Source organism: Scleropages formosus, chromosome 5 (assembly GCF_900964775.1).
Source record: "Scleropages formosus chromosome 5, fSclFor1.1, whole genome shotgun sequence".
Taxonomy (NCBI): Eukaryota; Metazoa; Chordata; class Actinopteri; order Osteoglossiformes; family Osteoglossidae; genus Scleropages; species Scleropages formosus.
This window is the reverse complement of record NC_041810.1, coordinates 24,568,498-24,593,167: the sequence shown is the minus strand read 5'-3', so window position 1 is coordinate 24,593,167 and position 24,670 is coordinate 24,568,498. Positions and strand designations below refer to the sequence as shown.

Genomic DNA, 24,670 nt, shown 5'->3' with positions numbered 1-24,670 from the left:
TTGAAGTGATTAGTCTAATCAGTGTGATAGCGTGAGGATAAAGGAATGAATGAATAATCAACAAATGAAAAAAATTATCAATATACGAATATTGTTGAACTGGTTTAAAAGTTTAGATGTCTGGCATTTCGGAGCGAGCGAGCAGCACGGAACAGAAGGTAGCACTGGTGCCTCACAGCTCCTAGGCTGTGGCTTTGAACTCAACACGGTCCACGTACAGTCCACATGCTCTCCCTGTGTTTGTGAGGATGTGCTTCTGGGATAGGCCCCAGGCCATCAGGACCCTCCACGATACCCACGGATGGACACCCCCCAGTCGAGGCAGCGGGAGAGAAAAGGTCGCCGGGTGACCCTGAAGCCCGGCACCGGCATGCAGACGGGGCCACCAGCGGCTTCACCACAGACCGCGGCTCACGCCACTTTGTGGATGCTGCTGTCACACACACCCGTCATGAACAAAACACACACCCGAGTCCTCTTTGCTCTTCCATCATCACCTGACAAAGGAGCGCTGCATGGCCCCAGGTGCAACGAAGGCTCAGTCAGAACGTCCTTCCTCCGGCTCTGCTGAGCACCACCTCCTCCTCCTCGTTTGCACGTGGATCAAGGTCTTTCCACGGTCACTCCTGGGAGGTGTTTTTAAGTTGACGCCAAACTCGACAACACACACACACGCACACAGACACACTGGAGCTGGAACTGCACATGATAAGGTTCCGCGTCCCACTGAAGCTCCGGACCTTCGATAAGACCTCGCGCATTCTTGGCACAGTGTGGCCGTCCTCCAGGCCTGTTCCCTGCCACCGACTGCCCGAAAGTCAGTCTCCCATGAGACCGGGGGTCCCGGGTGACAGCAGTCCCAGGGGCCACCGTGCTACTGAGTCCCCCCGACAGGTCCCGGGACGTAAAAACTTGCTGCCAGCACCCTCCTCTGGCACGGAGCCCCAGAAACATGGTTAATTTTCCCTAGACATACATCAGCCTGACGGATGGACATTGACTCAACAGGCTCACGCTCACAGGGGCCATTAATCTGCAGGTTGTTGGTTCCAACTCCACTTCCCAGCACTGGCGCTGCGAACCCCCGTAAAGTGCTTCCCTGAACCGGTTCAATGAAACACCTCAACGCGAAAGCAGCTCCGCTCCGACACTTGAGATGAAGATGTCAGCTAAGCGTCTGCTGAACTTTTCCTTGGGGGGTCACAGCAGGTCAAAATGCCCAAGAATTTCTGACCCTTTTCCTTTTCTCCGCTTCTGCTGGCTGCTCTTCATCGAAAGGGTTCGCCTGTTATTCCATTTCCCATTGCTTTTGGGAAAGACGCTCCTCCGTCTCTCTTAAGCGTGATGTGTTTGTGTGGCCAGCAGGAGGTGTAGCGGTTACTGATGCCACCTGGTATCACCTACATCGCCCGCATGCCATCTCAGCGCCGTCGGACCTGCTGTAGAACCCGCCACAAAGGTAACTCGGTACCCTGAGGGACGCGGCACAAATGACCCCGTTCTGTAAACGCGTACATTACTGCAAGTGGCTGCAGTGGAGAACAAGGTATTGGAGTAAATGACCTGTCTGCCTCTCACTCTCTCTCACACAGGGTGTGTTGTTACAGTATTAAGGATCACTGAAGACTGGTCGGGTGCGAACGTTACTGCGCACGTGCACGTGCCGCTCAGGCTGTGTGTGTGTGTGTGTGTCAGGCAGAAGACCCGACCCCCCCTCCCAGAGCCCCCACTCACACTGCGAAGTGGTAGACGAAGCATCTCCAGCCCGTGGGTCTTTCCAGAAAGTTATACACTCGTCCTTGGAAGTGCGCGCGACCCGGGAAGGGGCGGCTCGCGCTGTACACTGACATGCGGTGCTGGAAGCCCGCCGGGCGCGCGCAGTGGAGCGGCTCGCCCACGCGGATCTCCACGGAGGTCTCCACGGGGGTCTCCAGGGGGATCTCCTCGAAGCGGCTCTCGCCGTCCGCCGCGCTCGGCTTCTCCGCCGTCGCCGGACCGTCCGGGGGAGCGGACGCCGCGTGCGACATCTCCGTGGGCAACCGCGCGTGCGTCGCCGCGCTCCCTGGCAGCCGAGGGCGTGGGCGTGGGAGCGTCGCCCGGGACTGAGCAACTCTGAGCTAAGGTCGCCCGAGGAACCGCGAGGGACGCGTGTCCTTCCGGACTCCCCCCGCCCTCGGCATTCCTCGCGCTCGGACCCGCGCTCGACACGGCTTCGCGCGGCACGGTGGCGTGACGTCAGGGCACGCGGCCGGTCGCCGCGCCGCCACCTTGGAGCGTCCGCTGGTGGGAGGGAGCTGAGCGCGTACCGTGGTACACGGTACGGCCGTGTGTTCGTGTCGCGTCTGCGAAGACTTAGAAGAAAAAGGTGTGTATTGGCGCAGATGGAGACGCTGCGCATAATAATAATAAATATGATTATTAAATAATAATAATAATCATAATAATAATAATAATAATAATAATAATAAACCGTTATTCAGCGACTTGTGTGATGCGCACCGGTTCTTCTGGAGCAAAGTAACAAAGTATCTGTTCTTTATTATTTGTATCCACTGTCTTTCTGTTTATATAATGAACTCTTTGTACTTTCTGTGACATCATTGGCACAAAAGTGTCTGACTGACAAATGGATACATCTGTAGGCTACATGAACTGTACACGTATATGTCTGTACGATACGTTCACACCATGTTTCTTCCAGCTGCAGCAAGCGACTCTGGTGACAAAATGTGCACGTGAGGAGCGTAACTTGTCATCAGGCCTGATCGTCTTCGTTCATTTCATGTCAGAAGTTGAAACCCTAACCCTTCCCCCGCGAAGATTCCTTCGAATATAGTGGGACGTTTCGTGGGACATTTCAGAAAACGCTGCCACGTGTGTGTTGTGTGCCGCTGGACAGAGGAGTGTGCGTCAGTTCTTCCCATTTCGCACGACAAGAAGCGGGAAAAGTGCGGGGCCTCAGCCGCTCGGCCCTACTCAAGGCTGCAGAGCGCCTCCATGACCTTGGTTCGAGGCCCCGGCATCCCGGACGCTCCCGCGCTGGCGTCACGCGCCGGCCAAGTCCAGCTGGTGACAGCTACTCTTGTCGGGCTCATATTGAGAGCTGCCCGAGAGCTGTCCTTACCTGTGCGAGCAGCCCATCCCACCCCCAACACATTTTAATAACATGCTTGGGGTCACCTTGAGCAGTTTCATGTTTCTGTAGCTCTTATACAAAGACAGGCACAGCACCGGTGCTTCTCATCAGGATTTTATTGTACAGTACAATTAAAGTAAAGTGCGCGGTCGGAGCACTAACAATTCCTTCTTCACGAGCTGGAGCAAATACTGAGCCCCTCACAACAGAGAGAGCCTTGGCAGCGCTGAGCAGTGCCATCTAAGCTGCAGCTGAGCCCCACTAGACGAGTAAAGGAAGACCACCATTACTGTGGTTTTTGCAAGAGAAATGGCGAGAAATTTAAGTTGCTTCTCCGACGGTCCTGCACAGCGAGCCAGGTTGGGCGTCTCCAGGACGGATAAAGCGACCTGGGTCTCGGAAGAAAAAGAGCCTCTACTCTGCCATTGGCCTGTCGGTGGGCAGCAAGAGTTCGACCCCGATCTCCTTCGCAAACTTGTTCTGGAAAAGAAAGAGGTGGACTGAACCGAGCCAAAGAAACGTGCTGAGCAGATGAAGTGTGTGTGAGGCGAAGTGTGTGCGTACCATGTGGCTGACCACACTCAGGTCGTAGGGGATGCCCCCGAGGCTCCTGCACTTCTGGATGCTGAACCTTTCTGGGTCTCCAGGTGCAACCACTGGGGTTTCTGGGTTGGCCTTAAAAAACCATCAGGGAGGTGTCAGTGTTTCGGAGAAGGAAGCTTGCGGGTGTTACGCACGGGGTCAGAGCACCGCCCCTGTGACGATGCTGCCAGCGTCACTTCATCTGCAGTAAGGAAAATGCTCGAGCGGGACACGGCCCCCCGTGACCCTCGTCACGTGTTCCACGACAGCCAACGAGAGGCCAGGAAAGAAGGTCATAAGGAGGGAGGGAGGGTCACCTAGTTCCACTCACCGGCTCCAGGCCCCTGTGTAAAGAAAGCAGGTCGGACATTCTGCCCTTGAACCCTGGGGCGAAGTTGGCCGGGTCCAGCGCTACAAAACACTGGCCCTGAAACCACAGACAGAGACGACAGCTGGACAAGCCTGCAAGTAACAGTCTCCGTACAACGTGTGAACGCCTCATACTGTACGCCGGGCTAAAAAATGGACCCTTAGTTTCACGTTACTCTAAAAATCTGTTGCGTTCGGTGAGTTTCACCGAACCGCACCGGAAATGGTGAACATGGCGACCGTTCAGCTCTTGTTTCAGCCAAGCGGTTATTGTGTCGAATGAGCACATTTCGCCTCTGATGTTGCTCCAGCTGCGGCGATGAGTCTGCAGTGATGAGAACGACCACTAGAGGGCAGAGTGCCCTCACCGCCACCGCTGCTATCACCCTCAGCTATTGGACGGTGTCAAGAAATCGGTGCGTGTTGCACATCTTGTAGGGTCACGGAGTTTGAGGATACAAACCAGGTCCGCGACACGGTCTGTGACTTTCCAGTTGCGAATGTATTTACTGTACTGGGAACCCGCCAGCATACCGCAGAACACCTCCACCATCAAGCCCAGTCCAAACCCCTTGTGTCCTCCTGGAGGGAGACAGGAAGTTTTGCGCTCAGCCACAGCGGCCATGCACAAGTGAGCACACAGAAAAGGCACTTTGTTATACCGCTACATGACCTCCTCCCGATAACCGCATAAGGCACCGTCGTGCTCTCGTGTATCGAGCGACAGCGGCGCGACGTCTTCGTGCGAGCAGCTGCAGGTTGCATGTGACTGTAAGAAGCGCACCTCCCATTTGTGTTTTTGCTCATTAGTCTGACCTGTGATCTCGCAGCCGCCGATGGGTACGAGTCCGCCGCCGCTCAACACTTCGGCCGGGTCAGTGCTCAGTCGGCCCTGGGAATCACAGCCCCAGCCCTCCGGGATGACGTCGCCGCGCCGGTGATGGAGTTCCACCTGCGACACGGAGGTGATGAGAAGCCTTTAGCTCTCACAACAACCTGCGCTACCTGGTGCTCAAGACTCACGGAGCACGACCTCATACCCTCATACCTTCCCCAGAGCCACGGCGGACGTGGCCATGTCCAGTACAAAGCTGTCTCCGTCTCTGGCCGGCGCTGCCACGCTGATGGGGTTGGTGCCCACCGTGCACTGCCGAAAGACAGAGGTGTCGACTCGGCGCGGACGCAGGAGAGACGCTGCCGCCACACCAGGCACAGACACAGAGCCGGTGGCTGTGTGTGGGCAGCGTTTCCGCAAACTCTCCGTTCAGTTTGATTTCCAGGTACATCTGGTCATTTCATTTTAAATTATTCGTTGACTTTACTGGAGCAGTTTAGCGCAAGGACCTTGTTCAAGGGCACTACAGCTTGAGGTGGGATTCAAACCCACACTACCAGCTGACCCTGATCACTTTCCGTGGAAAATGTTGCACGTTTGAGCAGGTGAAAGTGAGCCTGAGCCACAAGGACTGAAGCGCTCACCTCTTTGGCCCTTGGAGGTACCACAAGCGGGGAGGTGTTGGTGTAACACATGCCCTGAGGAGGTAAAAACGCACCATTAGAGAGTCGTGTCCCGCAGTGGCCACTAGGGGGGGCCAGAGGTAGCGGTGAGGGCTCAGCTACTCACAATCATGTCCTCCTTGAGCGCCTGCATGGAGTAGTACGCAGCGATGCCGAAATGGTTAGAGCCTGAAAAGCCACACGCGGTGTCACCAGCAGTGTTTCCCTTCATTCATTTGCATATTTCTAGGTGCACAGGCCCCGCCTCCACACAGAGAGTTACCGTAGGCGACCACCCAGCCGATTCCCGCCTCCCGGGCCTTTTTGATGGCCAGATCCATGCAGAAGTTGCCAACGACCGGACCCAGCAGGTTCCTCCCGTTGACCAGCGCTGTGGCGACCGTCTCCTTGTCCACGGTCGGTTCGCCTGCCTTCTCGCAGATGCCCGTCAGGACGTCTTTGACATACATGTCTGAGCAGAGCAGAGAGCAGAGCAGTGCCCAACGCGGGGACCAGAGTTCAGGCTCAACGCGGCAGCTAATCCCCGAACTGAAAAAATGACACCGAGGAAGCAAAGGAATGACACGAGTGCCCGGGTAGAAAGGCCACAAAGTTTTTCTGGGTTCCCGTGGACTAACGGGTGAGCTCCGTGAAGCCGGTTACCTCCACACCGCCCCCACCCCATAGCTCCCCAGCATCATCGAGGCGCTCGATGCGGGCTGGTAAAGCCACCCCACTGACCCATTCTGTTGAGTCCGTGGCTGTAGTGTCCCCGCAGGTCCCCCTCCACGAGTACCTCGGCCAGGCAGGCTGCGTGGCTCGGCTGGGTCCCCACGGCCAGCATGCAGCGCTCGATGAAAGTGCGCACCTCAGACTGGAGGATCAGACACCTGTCGGCCGGGGGGGTCGGGGGGGGGGGATAAGCAGCGATCAGCGTGATGGGGAACGAGAGCAGCAGCAGGTGGAACGCGGGACCCTCAGGACCCAAAAAGTGGGCAGAGCGACTTCAAACACATCTCTCTTTTCTCCAAGCAAAGGCAAGAGACACAGCAGGGTCATAGTGGTGTGGAGCCTATCCAGGAAGCAGAGTGTGAAGCCGAGTACACTCATCACAGAGCAATCTCACACACGCACACACAAAGGACAATTTGGAGTCACCAGTTCACCTGAAACACACGTCTCCGGACAGTGGGAGGAAAACCACATAAATATTGGGAGAACATGCAAACGCCACACAAGCTGAGCGGGGATCGAACCCACATCCTCTCACCCCAGCAGGTTCAAGCACACATCCGAACGCACGGCTCCAAAGCCGTAAGGCACCAGCGCTACCTCCTATGCCGCCCTGATAAAGAAACCCCTAGAAGCACCGAGGTGTGAGCAGCGCAGCAGGAATCTCACACACGACGAAGCTCCTTGTAATTTCTCAAGAATGCCGCAAGTGTCGTTGCCTTCATACCGGCATTTTACAAAAGGTATGGAAGCGCACGGCACAGAAGCTTGTTGTCCCGCGTATTACCGTTTAATGTAGTAAGTGCACCTGTGGCCAAGTGGCCAACACAGTTGCACAATGTTTATTTTAATGTGTTATTGCTCACGCCGTTGTTACGTTTGCCTCTGTACACAGTGATGTGGAAAAGCCAGGCCTGACCTTTGGTACGCGCTGCCAGACATACTGGCATGAACCCGGCAATCTGAGTGCGTCGCTCGCAGGGGAACCGCCGCAAAACATGTTTGAGGAGCGTTTGACGCATGCGGGGCCATCGTGTGCCTGCGTGCTCTCGAGGTGCAAGGGGACACGGCAAGACATCAGGGACACTTGAGTTCCAGCGCGGACCGCCTGGACATGTGGGTTTCGCTGCGTCCCCGTTGGAGGCCCTGGGTTCGAGACCCAGCTTTCAGCAGAATCGGACTCAGTCGGAGCACACGTGTCTAAGGGCCGCAGCGATGCAGCCAGAGCTGGTGACACAAAACGGGCGAGCCGCATTGGGGAACTCCTGCCGTTCTTCTCCCGTTCCCTCTCATCTCTCCCAGTAGAACCCAGTAAACTGCACTGCTGCTTTCTAGCACTTTCTTTGAGCTGACGAAGGCAAAAGGAAACAGCGGACGAAACTGATCAGGAAGCTCTTACTGCGAGAACGCCTAACCCAAGGGTGCGTCCGCAACTAACACTGCGTTACAATTATGGCTCCGCAACATATTATAGTGCTGAGTGTTCAACGCATTCGGACTGGTGTGTCTCTTTTTATTAGAAACGTGAATGTATGTGATAATTCATATTGCATATGGGGATCTTCTAACAGCAACGTAGCGGATTTACCTGAGTTCCGCCAACGAGGCGACCCTTATGAGCACTGCAAGGGGCTTGACAAGGAAGACACGTCTTGGGGTATTTGAATAATCTGTGTACGACAGACTGAAACGTGGGGCCAGTTTGTCAGAGCGAACGAAAAGAAGATGTCTACACTTTTGCCTTCTGACTCGTCGATTCCCGATGGAAACGGATGTTCGTTAGTAATTGGAAACGCTGACTCATAACTGAACGGCAGAGGGAGACACACAAATGAGGGTTCGGGTTCCAAATGAAATGAGACACGACGCAGAGGTGAGTGCCGAAAAACGGAGCAAACTTACAGCCGCGCCTGTGCTTAGGGGCTCCACTTGAGCCAAACGCAACGTGTGCACCTTCACTTATGGCACCGTCCTGCGAGAGGTACATATGCTTGTCTCACGCCTCTTGCCAAAATCACATTCCAGTCACGTGCAGCCTGTTTGCCATGCCTTGGAGAGCCAGATCTCGGGGCATTGGCTGCCGTGTTCCAGTACGAGCACCGGTACGAGGCAACGTCACGGCAACAACACAGCTGCTGAAGGTACTGAGTCAAAGCGCTCCGAGTGCACTGAGACAAAGGGAGCCGTCCGAGGTCCCAGTGCATCTACGGTGCAGCAGCTAGAGTAGAGTACAATGGAGTAGGGTATGGTGGGATAGAATAGGGTGGGGTGAAATAGCGTGGGGTAGAGCAGAGTGGAGAGGAGTCGAGTGTGGTGGGGTAGGGTGGAGTAGAGGTGCAATGGAGTAGGGTGGGGTGGGGTGGAGTAGGGCAGAGTGAGGCGGAGTACAGCAGAACACTGGAATTGCCAGCTACGAGGGGCCGAGCCCACGCGGACACGCCCCTGGCAGGAGGAAACACGGAGTAGCAGAATGTCCCGGCTCATGGCTTCCGCTCTCTTTAAAAGTGTGACCTGAAGACGCAGGAACGGAATTGAACTGAAAGGGTCGTAACCAAAAGATGAGAGGAGCACTAAGGCCATCGATGGGCCTGCACCCCTTCGCCTCATTTTTTTTTCCTTTTGGGAAATCGGTACCGCGGGCAACCTTGGCACGAAAGCGTTTCCAAACCGGTGAAGCTCCCCCACCTGACCAGTCCTGAACCGCTCTGGTTTGTGAACCAGCAACCATTGCGGCGCAGCGATAAGAAGAAGTGTTTTCCCATTGTGGGAGCTCTGGGAGAACGGGCTGTTACTACGTTACCCAGGCAGGAACGTCCCTGGGCGCCGGCAGCCCGGACAGCGGCAAAGCTCAAAGCTGTGTGCCAGGAAACAAAGTTGCCACGTGACCGTGAGGCTCCGAAAAGGCTCGTGGTTCGAGAGATGGGGGGCGGGGGCGACGGTCACACGAGGCAGCGGAAGGTGCACCTGAGTACCGTGTTTCCAAGGATCAATCCCCGGTGGATATCGTTGTAAAAGTTTCCACCCAACATTTCTGCTCTTATTTTTAATTATTGTTTGTTTGTTCTCCAAAGTGAGACTACTTTCTCTGGGCTCCTTACACTGATTTACCATTTATACACCAGGGTAGTTTTTAACTGTACCAGTTCAGGGTCCTACAGCAGGAGGAGGACTGAACCCAAGTCAAGAGCACTAACAGCAATGAGGCAAAACACTTTATCATCGTTTTCACACTATTTTCACACTACTTTACCGTCTTGCTTAGAACTTAACAGCTTAACAATTAATCACAACGTTATTTCACTGGCTAAAAGTTTCAGTGTAAATCACACTTTCGGAATTGCGTCATTTGATTTTATTGTATTCAATTTTAATTACATTTAGACTCGATTTTGTCCAAAATCCTTGGAGTTACGAGCTTTTCGCTGTTGCAGAAATTAATATCAATTCAACGAATATGAGCCAGAAATATTTCGTTGTGAACAAAGACACAGATGAATCACCACGGGGTAAAAACGCAGCCCACTGAGGTGAAACGCAGTACTGTACTAAGAAGTTATGTTCATGTTTTGTACCTCAGTGAGCAAAGACATTTTCTCCACTTTTCTTACACAGATATTTATAACGTCTCTTTATTACATTTATTAAATACTGTATATTATTTATTTATGAATGAACTCATCAAGCGCCCAGCGGTGAGATTCGTCCTCTTTTACGCATCAATTAACTTTTCAATCAAGTCGTATCGTGAAGAATCATCAGAGCAAAAGTAAGATTATTCATCTTCATCATCATCAGCATCATCAGCAGCTCGAGCCACATGGACACTCACTGTACCTGTTCATATCTGCAGCTTCACACACAGCGGAGCGCACGAGACTCAGAGCGCGGAGCGCGCGACAACACTCGGCTCGCAGGTGTGGGTGTGTGTGTGCGTGTGTGCGCGTATGCCCTGGCGGCGCGTGGAAACGCCGAGTGCCGTCGAAGTCGCGGACTTTACACCCGCTATAAAAGCGACCAGTCGAGCACGCGACGAGCCCCCCGGCGGCGCTTTCCAGAAAAGGGGGGGGGGGGGGTCACGAGGACACGGCGTGGGACAACTGGGCTTTTTGTTGCATAAATGTTTGTGGTGGGAGCAAAAGCTGCAACCTGCGCTACCTCTTGGGAAGCAGGAGGAGAAAGCAGGAAGAACTGTGTGTGGTGACACTTATGCCTGGAGATCAAGCTGCCCACCAGCCCAGGAAGGGCTTACATATTTCTCACCTTCATTACCTCACCCATCAAAGGTACCAGTATGAGGTTTCACACCCAATTGCACCTCACTTTTTTGTCCAGCGGAGGGATAATCCACAGGGCCTTTGATTCCCCCCCAGGGAACGTGATGGAGCCGCCAACCTCTGCTCAACCCCCTTCAGGTGATGTTCCACAGGGTTCGGTGTTGGGCCCCTTACTGTTCATGCAGTAAGCCTTCCTCACCGACCTCTTACAGCCCTGTTCCCGTCTTCTGCCCCAGCTGTACTCTCTCTGACTACAGCTTGTTTCAACATCTCTGCTTGAATGGGCAACCACAGTCTAGAGATCATCTTAAAGACTGAAACCCTCCATGTGCTGGTACCGAGATGTTTCTCAAGGCTACGGTGAGATGGTGCTACCATCAAGTCTCTTCAACAGGGTCCTGAACGCTGCTGCTGCACAAGTGGTGCTCAGTCTGGCAGAGCACTGCCACGTGTCTCCTGTCCTCATCTTTCTCCATTGGCTTCCTGTTCCTGCCTGTATTCAACACTGTGCTCACAGCCTACAAGACGGTCACAGGATCTGAACCCCAAATCTGCGGGACCCCACAGGATCACTCTCTGCAGTGCAGTAAGAACACTGAGCTATACCACCACTGGCCAGTTGGTGGTTCCACTCTGTAGGTTCTCAGTTTTTCCCTTGATGTGGTGGAATGAGCTCCCTGTGTCCCTGGGAGCTGCTGAATCCCTCCTACATTCAAGAAGGGTCTTGAACCCATCTCTTTGAGAGCCACTTCTCCCCTGATCTCCTGAAAGCTTCATCCATGACTCCTACACCATCTGCTTGATCCATCCAAGGTGGTCCACCTAGTCACATGACCGTGGGCTTTCAGCTTTTCCTGTGACCAGACTGCCACTTTGAGATCCCAGATGTAGAGCTTCCTTTCCTCGAGTCGCTAACCAGCGCAGAGAGCCAGCCTGTAATCTGCCAGCACACACATCTGGTAGTACTTTCATTGCTGGGAGGGAAACACAAATCTGGCACTGAGGCCTATAATTTAGCTACATATAAATACCTGACCCTACGGGGGTGTGGTCAATAGCGTTGGAGCCATGCAGGCACAGAGGCACACAGAGGCTGATGGGAAAAGCCATGTGCAAAGAATGACGGTCCACAACGCTCCGAGGACAATGTGAGCCTCCTTTCGTGCTCTCGGCACCTGGGGACTCCAGCGGAGACACGGGTCCATGGCGAGGACCGGACTGTCCTTCAGTAGCGCCCCACAGAGCAGCAGGGGCATGTACCCTGTCTTCAATAGGACTCAGAGATGGACTCGGTCAGAACCGCAAATGTGAGTGGCTGTGCTGCTGTTACGAGGATGGTCGAACCCGCTGAATTTGTACTCTCTGCTCTCTTCATCAACGAAACACATTGCGTGTCCTGTCCAAGGTCATGTGCATTCATAGCAACGTCCACTCTGTCCACATGCGACCCAAGCGCAGCGTTAGCAGACTCAGGACACACAACACAAGTCTTTGTCGCTGTTCTTACTTCGTCCTCTTGCCAGAAACACATCTCTGCTTCCAGATGGTTCTTCCCCAAGGTGCAATGGAAGAAGCACAGCTGTGTGGATTGAGGGGCAGGGAGCAGCCCTTGAAGTGCTACCCAGTAACCAGTGCACCTCGCCCAGTGAGCCCATCAGGGCTCTTTACACAGCGGCCATGTATAAATTTGCACGTTCTACTTATAGGCAGAGCAATGCCTCAAAGGAGCGGGAGGCGAGGCAGGCAGCGGAACACTGTAATAAAGGCCGAGTCGCCACCCAGGTCCGATTTACCACAACCGCACGGCCTGTGGCACGTTACAAAGCCCAGCCCCAGACAGAGCACGAGTGATTCCGAGCCCCCCTACACGTGGAGCCAGAATCAGAGCTGCGACTGTAAAGCGGGGTTAAGTGAAACCGGGGCTGCCGGGGCATACATGTGCTCCCACTCTTGTCCTCATAGCCACTCCAGCAGCTGTGGCACAGCAGGAAATGATCCATCAGCCCCCTGTTTCAAAGTTCAACAGGACTGCGGCCACCTGGCATCCAATACGTGATGTTCCTCTTCCGGCGCTCCTAGGTCGCTTGTGGAATTTTTGTTCTGCCAGTGAAACAGTAACAGTTATACCAACTGCAAGGAAAACAAGCGGCTTCTGTTTTCAAACGTTTTATTTGTTTCCATCACATTTCAGCAGAGAGAAAGTATAATAAAACACTTCGGAAAGCCATGTCGGGTGATAATACAGTACTGGCAGCAGTAACAGTAATAATCAGTCACTAAAAACAAAGAAAATGCACAGAGAAAATCGAAAGTCACTTGTCCAGGAGACCCGTATGGAGAGAACGTGAGGTGGCACACAGCGGCTCCTATTAGTTGGTGCACGTGCCCTTCGGTCTGCAAGAGGCACCGGCCCTTCATCGCTCTACCTGCTGAAGAGCTTCATGAAGCTCTGGTAGCCGTCCTCCCCAAAGAAGTCAAAGGAGCCCTCCGTCCCGCCCAGGTGCACCAGCAGCAGCACGACCAACACCAGCAGGAGCAGGGGTACCAGCAGGTTCCAGCCGGATGCCAGGATGTTGTACCACTTGGCTTTGTCTGAGCACTCCTGGGCTGCCCTCATGTCACCCAAAGTCTTCTGGTCCCGAGCCTAAAACGGGGATAGGGAGGGGAGTGGAGGTGAAACATTAAGGGCAAGAAGAGTCGACTTTGGACACCAGTCAGCACACAGCATGTGAATTCTGGGAGGGATTCAGCAGCTCCAAGTGACACAGGTAGATCATTCCAACACTTTGGAGGCAAAACCAACACCCCAAGGGCTCTCAGTTTCGGACCCAGAGATGGAGCAGCTCAGCACTGTCATTGGGCTGTAGGCAGATACCTGGGGGTAGGCACCTCAGTTTGAAAATTTCATACGCGGTATGAAATAGCCAGCTTTGTTTTCAGTGCTCGGTTTAAGGAGGACCCTCCGTGTTGTTACTGGAAAGCAACAAAACTACCCCAAGCTCCCAGCCTGAGTCTGACCTGCGCTGATATTTAAACATCCAACCGCATGTGGCAATGACAGGTTGCTGTGGCACCACCTGGAAACTACTGAACGCCACTTGTACCTGTCAACGCCGGCTGCAGGTTTCCTACACGAAAAGCTCTCGGCGGCACACAATCTGGCTGCGATTTCTAGTCGTGTCTGTCTCCTTTCTGTTACAGACCGCAGCTTTGGCAGATGTTGTCCCAGATGTTCTGTTACTGCAGTCTGCTTTGCAGTCCTGGGCTTGTGTGACACACGGCAGCTGTCTGGGGTCTGGACTTTTGTCAGCTCACTATTCGCTCTCAGTGTGGTGACAGCAGATGCCTGGTCATGGATCATGTATTGCTGTGTTTCAAACATGTCCTCCTGAGATGCTGTGAAGAGGTTTTTGAATTTATTTCTAGGATGTTAAGGAAGCTGCCCAAGCCACACCTCCAAGAATGTGCTATCATTTAGGGTGCAGCATCAACTCTCCTCCATGAAGTGGACTAACATGTCCTGTACAGGGACTCAGCATCGCTGCTCCTACAGTTGTAGAGGTACTTGAAGACTTTCACTTCGTCTCGAGAGGACAAAATTTAAAGCCTGGGTCTCAGAATGTCGCTATTCAAAGTGATCTGTTGTCTTGATGCTCTTAGAAGAGTGCTTGTGGCAGCACTTTACTCCTTTCTTATTTGTTACCCCAGTAAAGTCATTCTGACCATGTATTTATTGCAGGATCAAGCGGAGAGGTGAACACAGGATCCCGCAGTTCCTTGCCTTCCTTACCCACTAATTCCTCTTTTCTCCACACAAGCCCTCGTCCTCGTCCTCCCTCAAGTCTGTCCAGAAAAGGTCACCTGTGCCGCTCGTCTCGTTTTTTCCCCTCTTTCTTTGTAAACACACTATGTCGTTGCATATTATTCTAGGCCTTGTGCCTAGTCGGTGACCAGAGCGTTGACGCAATCCCCTTTGAGCGCACATCTAGCCGGTGGCTCCAGTGCCGTTTGTGTCCATGCAGCCCTGTCTGAGACCCTGGGCACCCAAAGCCTCTCATCTTCTCTGCACGTCTTTCATTTGTTGCATGTCAATTACACTGATTTTTTTTTAACCCGGAGTCTGCTAGGCGGCGCCCGTCCCTAATTTCAGCCTGGCACTGCCAGAAAGGAAACTATTATTTTTTGAAAAAGCTGCGGGCATCCTCCCTGCTGCTCCAGCCATGTATCCCTTCCACGCTGTCATTCCTGTGGCCGGAGGGACAAGGCGCTTGTCTCCAGACCGAGCCCGCACCCTCTCAGCGCGGATCGCTTCGCGCCAAAGTGGCTGCGCTCGAACCCTCGACGGGAATAAAGCCCGAATAAGATGTCAGCTGCTCTGCCCAGGTGAATAACTGAGGGGCACATTGCAGTTATCGTTCAGAAATTATCCCGAGGATTATTCATGGGGCCAAACTCCTTTCCACACATTTCAGCCCTCACAGAGTTCGGGTTGTTTTTACATGCTCCACACAGTGCTATTATTATTATTATTATTATTATTATTATTATTAATAGATTTAGTGTACACCTTCATCGAAAGTGACTATGGCTACTATAGCAGGATTCAAACCTATATGTTCTTTTTGTTTCAGGTGGCACCTCACACCACTGTAACACCTATTGATTTTAAAGAACAAAGACGGTAAGAAGAAATCAGGTGAAGTGTAAACTAGAGCTACTCAGTTGTTGACCACATCACTTTGGGAGGATCCACACACACCTGCATTTAACAGAGTAAATTATAATGGGGTCCCACACTGGTGGGGGGGCGGAGTCTCACCTTAATGGAGTAGATAAGAGCCAGGAACCCCAGGCAGCAGAAGTTGACGTAGAGCGTGTTGCACAGGGACCAGATCAGGTAGTCGTTGGGCGGCTTGCCGGCATGGCCCATGTTTACCACGGTGTAGCCGGCAGGCTTGCGGCTGGACTTGCAGCTGGTGAGCGGGGTGCAGTCCGATGGGTAGCTGTAGGTGGCGTTGTCCATCCTCTCCGTGGCGCTGCTGGGACTCCTCTGCGATGGCTCGGAGGTTCCCTGACAGATGTCTCACGGCTCATCCAACACCCTGTGGGCAGCAGCTTTTATTCACTGCTGGAGGAGGGTGCGGACTGGAAGGGGACCGCCATGGGCGGGACAGGACACCGAGGGCAGTCATTATGTGGTCGAGTCTCCCACGGGGGGTACGGAGCCCAGGGCTGTCGCCGGAGCCCCACGCTGCCGCACAGCCTGAACCCACAGCACAGAGGATGGGGACAGCGGGGACACTCACCGGACGGTTAAGGACATGCGCCCGTGACCTGTAAGGTGCCGATTCCAGGGCCTGCAGTTGTACTCTGGAAAAAAGTACTTTGTCCAAAGTGCTACAGGAAAATACCTGTTTTCACATCTTACCGTAAAATAAAAGTGAATATAAAAATAGAAGTTTGGTATTTGTTCCCCAAGTCGTTTTTTGTCACTTCACAATGGCCTGTTGTCCAGAGACAGCGACTCGCACCGTGGGCGGCATGAGAATAAAATATTTATGCACACTTTTAATCATTAATAAGCAGAAAGGCAGCAAACACACTTGTCTTCACCTCATTTTCCTTAACAGCAGTAATAAACACCATCCATTAACAGTCACACACACACACACATTTTCAGAACCGCTTGTCCCAGATGGGGTCACAGGGAACCGGAGCCAACCTGGTAACACAGGGGTAAGGCCGGAGGGGGAAGGGGATGCACCCAGGACGGGACGCCAGTCCGCTGCAAGGCACCCCAAGCGGGACTTGAACCGCAGACCCCCGGAAGAGCAGGACCTGGTTCAACCCACTGCGCCACCGCACCCCCTTTAGCCATTAACAGTCGCTGGAGCAAATCCCGTGGCCCCTGGCCCTTACAGGGAAACCAGAGGCCCATTTCCTCCCATAAGAGCAAAACATTTCAATGGAAAAAACCAATTTCAGACCAGTGACCATTCAGCTTGTTGTATACAATATAATACACATATTCCATATAAATATTTCTAAAACGCAGAGGAGCGTGAACATAAATTAATCCAAACTGTTCTAAATCAGAGGGGTGTGGTGGTGCAGCGGGTTTGGCCTGTGCCTGCTCTCTGGCGGCCTCTGGTTCGAGTCCCACTTGCAGTGCCTTGCGACAGACTGGCATTCCATCCTGGGTGTGTCCCTTCCCCCTCCAGTCTTGCGCCCTGTGTTGCCGGGTTAGGCTCCGGTTTGCTGTGACCCTGCCCGGGACAAGCAGCGTGCGTGCATGTGTGTTTTCCAAATTTTTACCACCGCTCTCTGGAACTAGGAAACCTCAAGATGTTTGTATTTTACAGGCCTTTTCTCCCCCCTTGTGGACACACTGAACTGCATAATGAAGACGTGCGCTGTACTGCGCCCCCGTGCGGCCAACCACCAACGGACGTGACATGGAGAAAAACGCACATTTTTCCCCTCAGACCTTCTTACCTCCTTCGTGTGTCACAGATACAGGTGGCGCAGCAGTTGAGGGAACTACAACCCCCGGCAAAAATTATGGAATCGCCACACTTTGAGCATGTTTACCCAACTTTTTTACTTCATAGCAAATAAACAAATCACAGATACAACACAGAACATTTTTTAATTAATAGCTGGACATTCTGGCTTTGTTGACCATACCTCAAACAAATTAAATTATTTTAATTAATAGCAATTTTTCTCCAAATCACATAGAGGAAAAAATTATGGAATCACTTACTGTTAAGGAAAAAATTATGGAATCATCAACAAAAAAAAAATACAGTCAATACTTTGTCGTTCCTCCTCGGGCTTTTATGATGGCCTGGATTCTTTGAGGTATTGACTTCACTAAGGAAAAACAATATTCTTCATCAATCTGGTTCCAACTTTCTCGAATAGCCGTTAACAGATCAGCTTTGCAGGATGGAGCCTTGTCATGGACCAGTTTTTTCAATTTCCACCATAAATTTTCAATCGGACTGAGATCTGGACTGTTTGCTGGCCATGTCATTGAGTTGATTTGCCTTTCCTGAAGAAAAGCTTTAACACTCTGTGCTCTGTGGCAAGATGCATTATCATCCTGAAAAATTACTTCATCACCACCAAACCTATTTTCTATTGATGCAATGAGAAAAGTGTCCAAAATTTCGATGTACACCTGGGCATTGACTGCTGAGGTCATGATTGCCATCTCACCTGGTCCTTTACCTGACATGCAACCCCATATCATAAATGACTGGGGAAATTTGATTTTTTTCTTGAGGCAGTCATCTTTATATGTTTCATTAGAACGGCACCAGACAAAAGTTCCAGCATCATCGCCTTGGTCAATGCAGATTCGTGATTCATCACTGAATATCACTTTCATCCATTCATCCACACTCCATGACTGCTTCTCTTTAGTCCACTGTAACCTTTTTTTCTTCTGTTTAGGTGTTAGTGCTGGTTTTCATTTGGCTTTTCTATACGTGAATCCCATTTCTTTCAGCCGATTTCTTCCACTTCCTTCACAAACATCGACTCCAGTTTCCAGTTTGTTTTTCATTTGTTTTGTTGTGCATTTTCTATTTTCAAGGCATATTGCTTTGAGTTTTCTATCCTGACGCTTTGACGTCTTCCTTGGTCTACCTGTATGTTTTCCTTTTATTACCTTTTCATTTTGTTTCTACTTGCACCAAATTTTAGACACAGCTGACCGGGAACAACCAACTTCTTTTGCCACACTCCGTGTTGGATCTCTTGAAGAAGTTTTATTATAGTTTCCATTGTTTCTATTGAGAGGGGGGCGCTGTGGTGCAGTGGGTTGGACCGGGTCCTGCTCTCCGGTGGGTCTGGGGTTCGAGTCCCGCTTGGGGTGCCTTGTGATGGACTGGCATCCTGTCCTGGGTGTGTCCCCTCCCCCTCTGGCCTTACGCCCTGTGTTGCTGGGTAGGCTCCGGTTCCCCGTGACCCCGTGTGGGACAAGCGGTTTTGAAAATGTGGGTGTGTGTGTGTGTTTCTATTGACAGCTCTCTTGTTGGGGCCATATTTCCTTTCAATTAGTCAAGTTGAACAGTTTGTTAAGCTCAGGAAGCTCTTTCTTTTAACTGCAGACTAATCTGCATTTTTTGACTTGCGTCTGTGTTTGTTTTAAAAATGCAAATACCAGGTGATTCCCTAATTTTTTCCTTCTACTTCATTTGGAAAAAAAAAAAATGCCATTAATTAGAATAACTTAATTTGTTGGAGGTATGTTTAACAATCCCAGAATATTCAGCTATTAAAAATTCTGTGTTCTCTCTGATTTATTTGCTACAACATAAAAAAAAGCTGTGTGAACATCCTCAAAGTGTGGTGATTCCATAATTTTTGCCAGGGGTTGTACACCCACTCCCCAAAGGGTGTGCATTCAGCTCCAAGGCAGGAATCTGCTCTAACACCTTTCTGTAAACTCAGTAACCGCAGCCACCCCCAGGGCTCAACTGATCCTATAGGGAAGGGCCTTCTGCAAGGCTGCGAGATCATCAAAACAGGTTTGTGCACCGCTGATAGACATGCCAGAGGGGTTTTAGTGTATTAGCTTACTTGCAGTAATGAAAGCCTCAAGTTTCCCAACATTGGGGAGGCAAAATGAGCTCAACCCTCCAGTGGGACTTTTTTTTGTCTTTGTCCAGTTAAAGATTGAAGACATTAAGTCACCTGCTGTAGTTCAGTGACAACAGCATCACTTCCTGTAGAACCCCCTGAGTAACTGCATACCTCCAGCACAGCCCACCTGGGCTTCACGGCTCAAGCCACTGGCAGCTCAGAGGGCACTGTGAGGGGTGCACCGTATGCACCGGCCAGCTTATGTTGTTCCTCAATTCACGTGTATGCTTATTCATTTACCCTGGGGGGGGGGGCGCGCGAGGCGACGACACCGCGGAAGCCTGAATGCAGCACAAGAAAAGTTCCAATCCCACCCCACTCTTCAGGAAACAGAGCACAAAAGCAAAGGCAGCTGGGGGAAAGCAACACTCTGGTTTAGTCCTTTATTCATTCATGTGAACCTGTGCCAATGTTTACTGAAGGATCATTGGCAAGTGGAACAGCAGCAGTGCAACATGACTCCAGAGTGCAAACACCAGTCTGGGGCCCCCCCATCTTCACCTGCCATAGGTCTCCTGGATCATCAAGTGGGCCTTCAGTAAAGGGTCATGACCCCCATGAACAGGAGGAAAATGAGGAGCACAGCCAAGGACAAGGTGAGGCACAGGGCGATGATGTTGAGGCAGCGGGCAGTCGACCCATACTCTCGCGCTCCTTCCAGGTCACCTGTGACCTTCCGGTCCCGGGCCTAGAGCACAGACAGAGGGGGAGAGGGGGGGTGCGCGCCGAGTGGGCGTGGTCAGCATGTAAGTAACCCCGTGCTTTCGACCCCCCCCCAAGCGCAGCAGCAGGCAAACATTGAACCGGCTCAGGGTTCGAGTTCTACTGTCAGCAGTGATCGCGTTTTTTTCTTGACTCCGTTAAAAGTCTCTCAATGCGAAGCGTTTAAAGCAGCAGCAGCAGCAGCAGCAGCAGCAGCAGCAGCAGCTGCCCCACCCAGCCGACCCCCTACCTTGATGGAGAAGTAGAGCGCGGCCAGTCCCAGACAAAACGGGTTCATGTACACGAGGTTGAACAGGGACCACACGACGTGGTCGCGCGGCAGCGGCGACGACGACAGCGGAGGTGCGGCTGCTCTCCCAAAGGTCCGCGCATCTCCGGGCTCTTTCAGCCGTTCGTAGGCGCCCCCCTGCAGGGGCAGGAACTCGGGTTGGAACTGCGCGTTTTCCATACGGACGAAAGAGGGAGTCCTGTCGGCGGGAGCGCGCGGCTGCGAGTGCGCGAGACTAGATAGACGGGACGGGACAAGACGGCCTAGGAGCGCGCCCCCCGCCGTCGCCCTTAAGTTTCGGTTTCCCGGCGGACGACCTCCTGCAGGGTGGAGCTTCGGAGTGGGAAGATCGTTTACCACACTCTCTCTACTTGCTTGTGGACACACAGAAAAGAAACACTTCCGCCCCCCCCCTCGCCTTGCAGATTCGCTGAGGTCAGGTGCCGATTGCACTGTTTAATGACAGCTGCCTGCTGGTCCTTATAAACCCTTATCATGTATCAATAAACACTATCGTGTATCTTATCATGTATCAATATCCGGTACAGGGTCACAGCGGTCCGGAGCCTGTCCTACAGACGTAGGTTACGGTAGGGTAAAACGGTACACAACTCGATTGCAGAACACGTGATTCACGCGGACACTGAGTGCACGTGGTCAGTTTGTAACTAATTATTGTAAACCGCCGCTAATTAGTACAACGTGGGAGCTTTTCTTATTGTTCTTGTGTCCGAATCGAATGTCTCCCGAGTTCTTCATTTCTTCCTTATGATGCTGAGTGTGACCGAGTCTCTTCTTCTCCTTGTTCTGTACTCTCCGGGAAGTCTGAGCTCGGCTGCGAGCGTCAGGGATGTTTGCAAATGCGAGGAGGCTGAAGAAGGGACTTTGTTTGTGAGCTGGGGAAGTGCTCACATGATTATTTACCGCATTTCTTACATGCACTGAAGCATGATGTATTGAAGCAAAGTACCTCTGTAACACATGGTACCCAGTTGTAGTTGGGGTTACATGTACGTGTGACCCCTCCTCCTCCTCCTCCTCCTCCTCCTCCCCCTCCCCGCCATCCCTCTGCACTCCGAACCGTCTTCTCTGTGAGCTTGAGGAGAGACTCGACAAACCGCAGCTTTCTGGCTCTCAGGTTCCCTTTGCGTTGAGGTGATGCGCCCCTTGCTGGAGAGCCGAGGGCAAGGCGGTGTGTTCCGCGCGTTCCCTTCCTTCCAGGCCCAAGGCCACAGCCTCAAATCCCAGAAAGGGTCTTAGGACCCGGAGCCCCGAACCTGCCAGCTTCTCCAGGAAGTACAGTACCATGTTAATATTGTCTGTGGAAATAATCTTGGGTCCTACCACACGGGGACAGGTGAGCGCTGACCGCATGAGGTCTCTGTGCGCTCACTGCACACGGCGGCACCGCCTTCCTGCTCCACTCCCCGCCAGAGAGATGTAAACATGAGTAAACAGATCCATGAAACTTCCTAGCGTCCCCGAGGGGCAATCGTGTGGCTACAAGTAACAGCAGGGTAAAACCAGATATCCAGGAAGCAGTGTTCAGTTGGCGGTGACAGACAACTGATATAGAACACAAATGTAAAAGAGCAAAAAAGATACACATGTCAATAAATATGTGAGGCTCAGTCAACCGCAGTGCGCTCTGTATTGAACACACACTTTTGTCTCAGGTCACATACTCCTCTAAGGGACCACATGGGCAAAATAAAACGATTCGGGACACAAGTGTTGCTCCTGCCCCTCCCTGTAGTGTCCTCGCTGGGGGGTGATGTGGGTGACTAAAACCAGTCCTGTTTGTGACAGCTCCTTGTGGGGGGTTCTCTGCTGTGCCGTGCCTGTTGACACTAAGTGGGGCGAAAAGCTGAAGAAACCAGAAAGCTGAGAAGAGGAGAGTGGCCGTAGGTTGCGGTTCAGGTGTGCCGTGCCGCACCGTGTCGTAGATGCGTTCGTTCTTTAATCAAAATCAGAGCTCTCCACTCCTCCTTTCCCTGCTGATCGAAGCACAGTGACTGGAAGGTTGTTGGTTCAGACCCCAAGAGGGCCCCTGCGCTGCTGACGCCACCTGCGCTGCTCTTTACCTGCACTGAACGTGTTTGGACGGAACCATCTGCTGAGTGTCGGAAGACAAACTAAACCCAGGTGCTAATAACCTAAATCCAGCTCCATTTACCGTGATCCAACTTGGCAGAAACGTGATTTTGCCTTTTGTTCCCACAAGGCAGAGCCAACGCGGTAAACAGAGGTCGACGGCTTCCTGTTGGAGCTCCTTACCACCTCTGTCAGTGGAGCTCTTTTCACCTTCGGTGTGGACGGCGCCGCTCTGTCCGGGTCCCTGCAGGCGCTGCTGACTAACAGAACCGGTTCCCCCCTCCAGGCTGTTGGATGAGAACCGGTGACTGTGGGGAGGTGCGGCACCTTCACAGCAAATTTCTCTCCTGCCGAACAGACGATGCCTTTACTAGAGGAAAGTGGGGTAAAAGTGCAGTAATATAGGAGTTCACTTCAAGTTTAATCCACAGCAACTCCGCTGTGCTCAATAAACAGATGCCCGCCGTGTCAGTAGCGCCCCCCGGTACACCGATCCCATCGCAGCAACTTTCCGTCAGAAATGCTCTGACCAAAATAGGACCACCGCCACAGGGAAACATCTAGAAAACTGGAGTCACCAAAAGGGTGATGAGCTCCAGAGAACTGGTATGATGGGCCTGACGCAGTTCACACCAAGCAGTTAAATGTGAGTTCATGTGGCTGGGAGAGGCCCGGTGAACATGCAAATCTCCCTCCGTGAAGCCTCAGCCGTGTGGAGCATGTAGAGTCTGTATAGCGTGTAGAGCGTGTGCAGCATGTAGAATATGTGGTGTGTGTATATCATATAGAGTGTGGAGAGTGCAGAACGTGTATAGCATGTAGAATCTGTGCAGTGTGTAGAATGTGTGAAGTGTGTAGTGTTTGGAGCATGTAGAGCATGTACAGTGTGTGGAGTGAGAAGAAGCAAGAACACAAGACTCCAATGAGGATTCCCACAATGCACTGGGGCAGGATGCTCTCGGGTCCCAGGAAGGACCCTTCCGTTAAACCTTTGAGAAAAATCCCTGAGCTGCACCCACTACAGAATAATGTGTGACTTGTGTCAATAAACTAAGTGGCAATAAAAACCGATGCATCTGTGACAAATCTTAAGCATTCAGCTCAGTGCGTCTGTGCGTCAGGTTGACTCATCCATCAGCATCTACTTCAGACACTGCATCTGTCTTAATCCCCCCAACACACGCACTCACACTCACAAACACACACCCAGAGTGAAAGGGACGATACATTACATTTCATGGTCTTCAGGGGATATTTGACTCTGTCCTACGTGTGAAAGGTGGGTTTGGACACAGGTGGACATTAGTTCATCTCCCACTGCCCAATCCAGCCACTTGGCAGAGAGAGTGTCTCCCCCCACCCTCCACAGGACGCCCTCAGTGGAAAGATGGAGTCAAATGGTGGGGTGGAGTCAAAGGCATGCCACACCCCCAGGCAAGCCTGAAGAGCGCATCCCCAGCGTGTCCCCGCTGGGTGTCATGTCCTCTCTGGATGGCCGACGGCGCTGGACACACAACGGCGCATCTTGAACCCGGAGCATTGTCAGAATTGTCACATGCGTCTCCCGCAAGAGATCCCTGCATCCTCTTTGGCCTCAGCCTCACAGTCCAGCACCATGTGTGTCCAGCGCAGCCCAGCTTCCCGTGTGTGTGTGTGTGTGTGTGTGTGTGTGTGTGTGTGTGTGTGTGCTGGGTGGCAGGAGGGCAGGGAAGGCAGAGCGTTCATGGGAAAACATGTCTCAAGGGCGAGTGACACACAGGGCGGCGAAGCGTCCCGATGAAACACACCTCATCTATCCCACTGCACCCATCCACGATGACACGAGTGTGTGGAGTCACCCAGCGCAGCAAAGACGTCATTTTGAATAAAACAAATTTGAACAAAACCGTCTGCAACGAGTGACAAATCGCCTCCAGCAGACGAGTGGCAGCTGTGCGCCACAAACACGTTAACAGCGGCGCGCACTGTATGTTGTGAGTCGAATCCCCGAGTCCTTCATGTGGACGGGAGCGATGTTACGTGTCGAGGTGTTGCCCTGCGGCACTGGTGTTCTCTCAGTGTCACTGTTCCAGAAAATGGGGGAAGGGCTCTGAGTGACTGAGGATGACTCAGTGAGACAGTAAGTGAGTGAGAGTGTTACTCAGTGATCAATCAGTGTTTTACTACACCCTTTTTACTGAGAAAACTACACCGCATGGGCCCTGAGCTCGGCCCACGGAGACCGAGAGGACGGACCTGCTGCCGGGGAATTGAGCGGGAGCCCTTGGGCTCAGGTGCGATCTGCCGACGGGCTTCGCTTTGGCGCCGCGGTGCTGCCTGGGGACGGACACTCTGGATTCG

General features: G+C 52.5%; 4 protein-coding genes across 5 annotated transcripts in view; all 4 read right to left on the bottom strand.

Annotated features, from left to right (window-relative positions):
- LOC108942397 (potassium voltage-gated channel subfamily KQT member 1-like) overlaps window positions 1-2,258 on the bottom strand; it is a 46,197-nt gene extending 43,939 nt beyond the window's left edge. For both annotated transcript variants that reach the window (XM_018765740.2, XM_018765739.2), the window contains exon 1: window positions 1,735-2,258. In XM_018765740.2, the coding sequence (XP_018621256.2) occupies window positions 1,735-2,027 (293 nt within the window). In that variant the 5' untranslated portion in view covers window positions 2,028-2,258. The remainder of the gene's footprint in view (window positions 1-1,734) is intronic.
- A 976-nt stretch (window positions 2,259-3,234) lies between these two features.
- Window positions 3,235-10,308, bottom strand: LOC108942142 (uncharacterized oxidoreductase YjmC-like). Its single transcript, XM_018765280.1, has 11 exons — window positions 10,151-10,308; window positions 6,326-6,474; window positions 5,868-6,056; window positions 5,712-5,773; window positions 5,567-5,620; window positions 5,136-5,234; window positions 4,904-5,039; window positions 4,551-4,669; window positions 4,050-4,145; window positions 3,701-3,811; window positions 3,235-3,616 (listed from the first exon to the last, which is right to left on the bottom strand). Exons 1-11 carry the CDS (start codon window positions 10,156-10,158, stop codon window positions 3,551-3,553), a joined length of 1,089 nt encoding a protein of 362 aa, XP_018620796.1. The 5' UTR covers window positions 10,159-10,308; the 3' UTR covers window positions 3,235-3,550.
- Window positions 10,309-12,804: 2,496 nt separating this feature from the next.
- Window positions 12,805-15,613, bottom strand: LOC108942143 (interferon-induced transmembrane protein 5-like). Its single transcript, XM_018765281.2, has 2 exons — window positions 15,410-15,613; window positions 12,805-13,234 (listed from the first exon to the last, which is right to left on the bottom strand). The coding sequence occupies exons 1-2, from the start codon at window positions 15,611-15,613 to the stop codon at window positions 13,013-13,015; spliced, it is 426 nt and encodes a 141-aa protein (XP_018620797.1). The 3' UTR covers window positions 12,805-13,012.
- Window positions 15,614-19,604: 3,991 nt separating this feature from the next.
- Window positions 19,605-20,671, bottom strand: LOC108942245 (dispanin subfamily A member 2b-like). The gene is made up of 2 exons (XM_018765421.1): window positions 20,198-20,671; window positions 19,605-19,933 (listed from the first exon to the last, which is right to left on the bottom strand). The coding sequence occupies exons 1-2, from the start codon at window positions 20,414-20,416 to the stop codon at window positions 19,781-19,783; spliced, it is 372 nt and encodes a 123-aa protein (XP_018620937.1). The 5' UTR covers window positions 20,417-20,671; the 3' UTR covers window positions 19,605-19,780.
- Window positions 20,672-24,670: the final 3,999 nt, after the last annotated feature.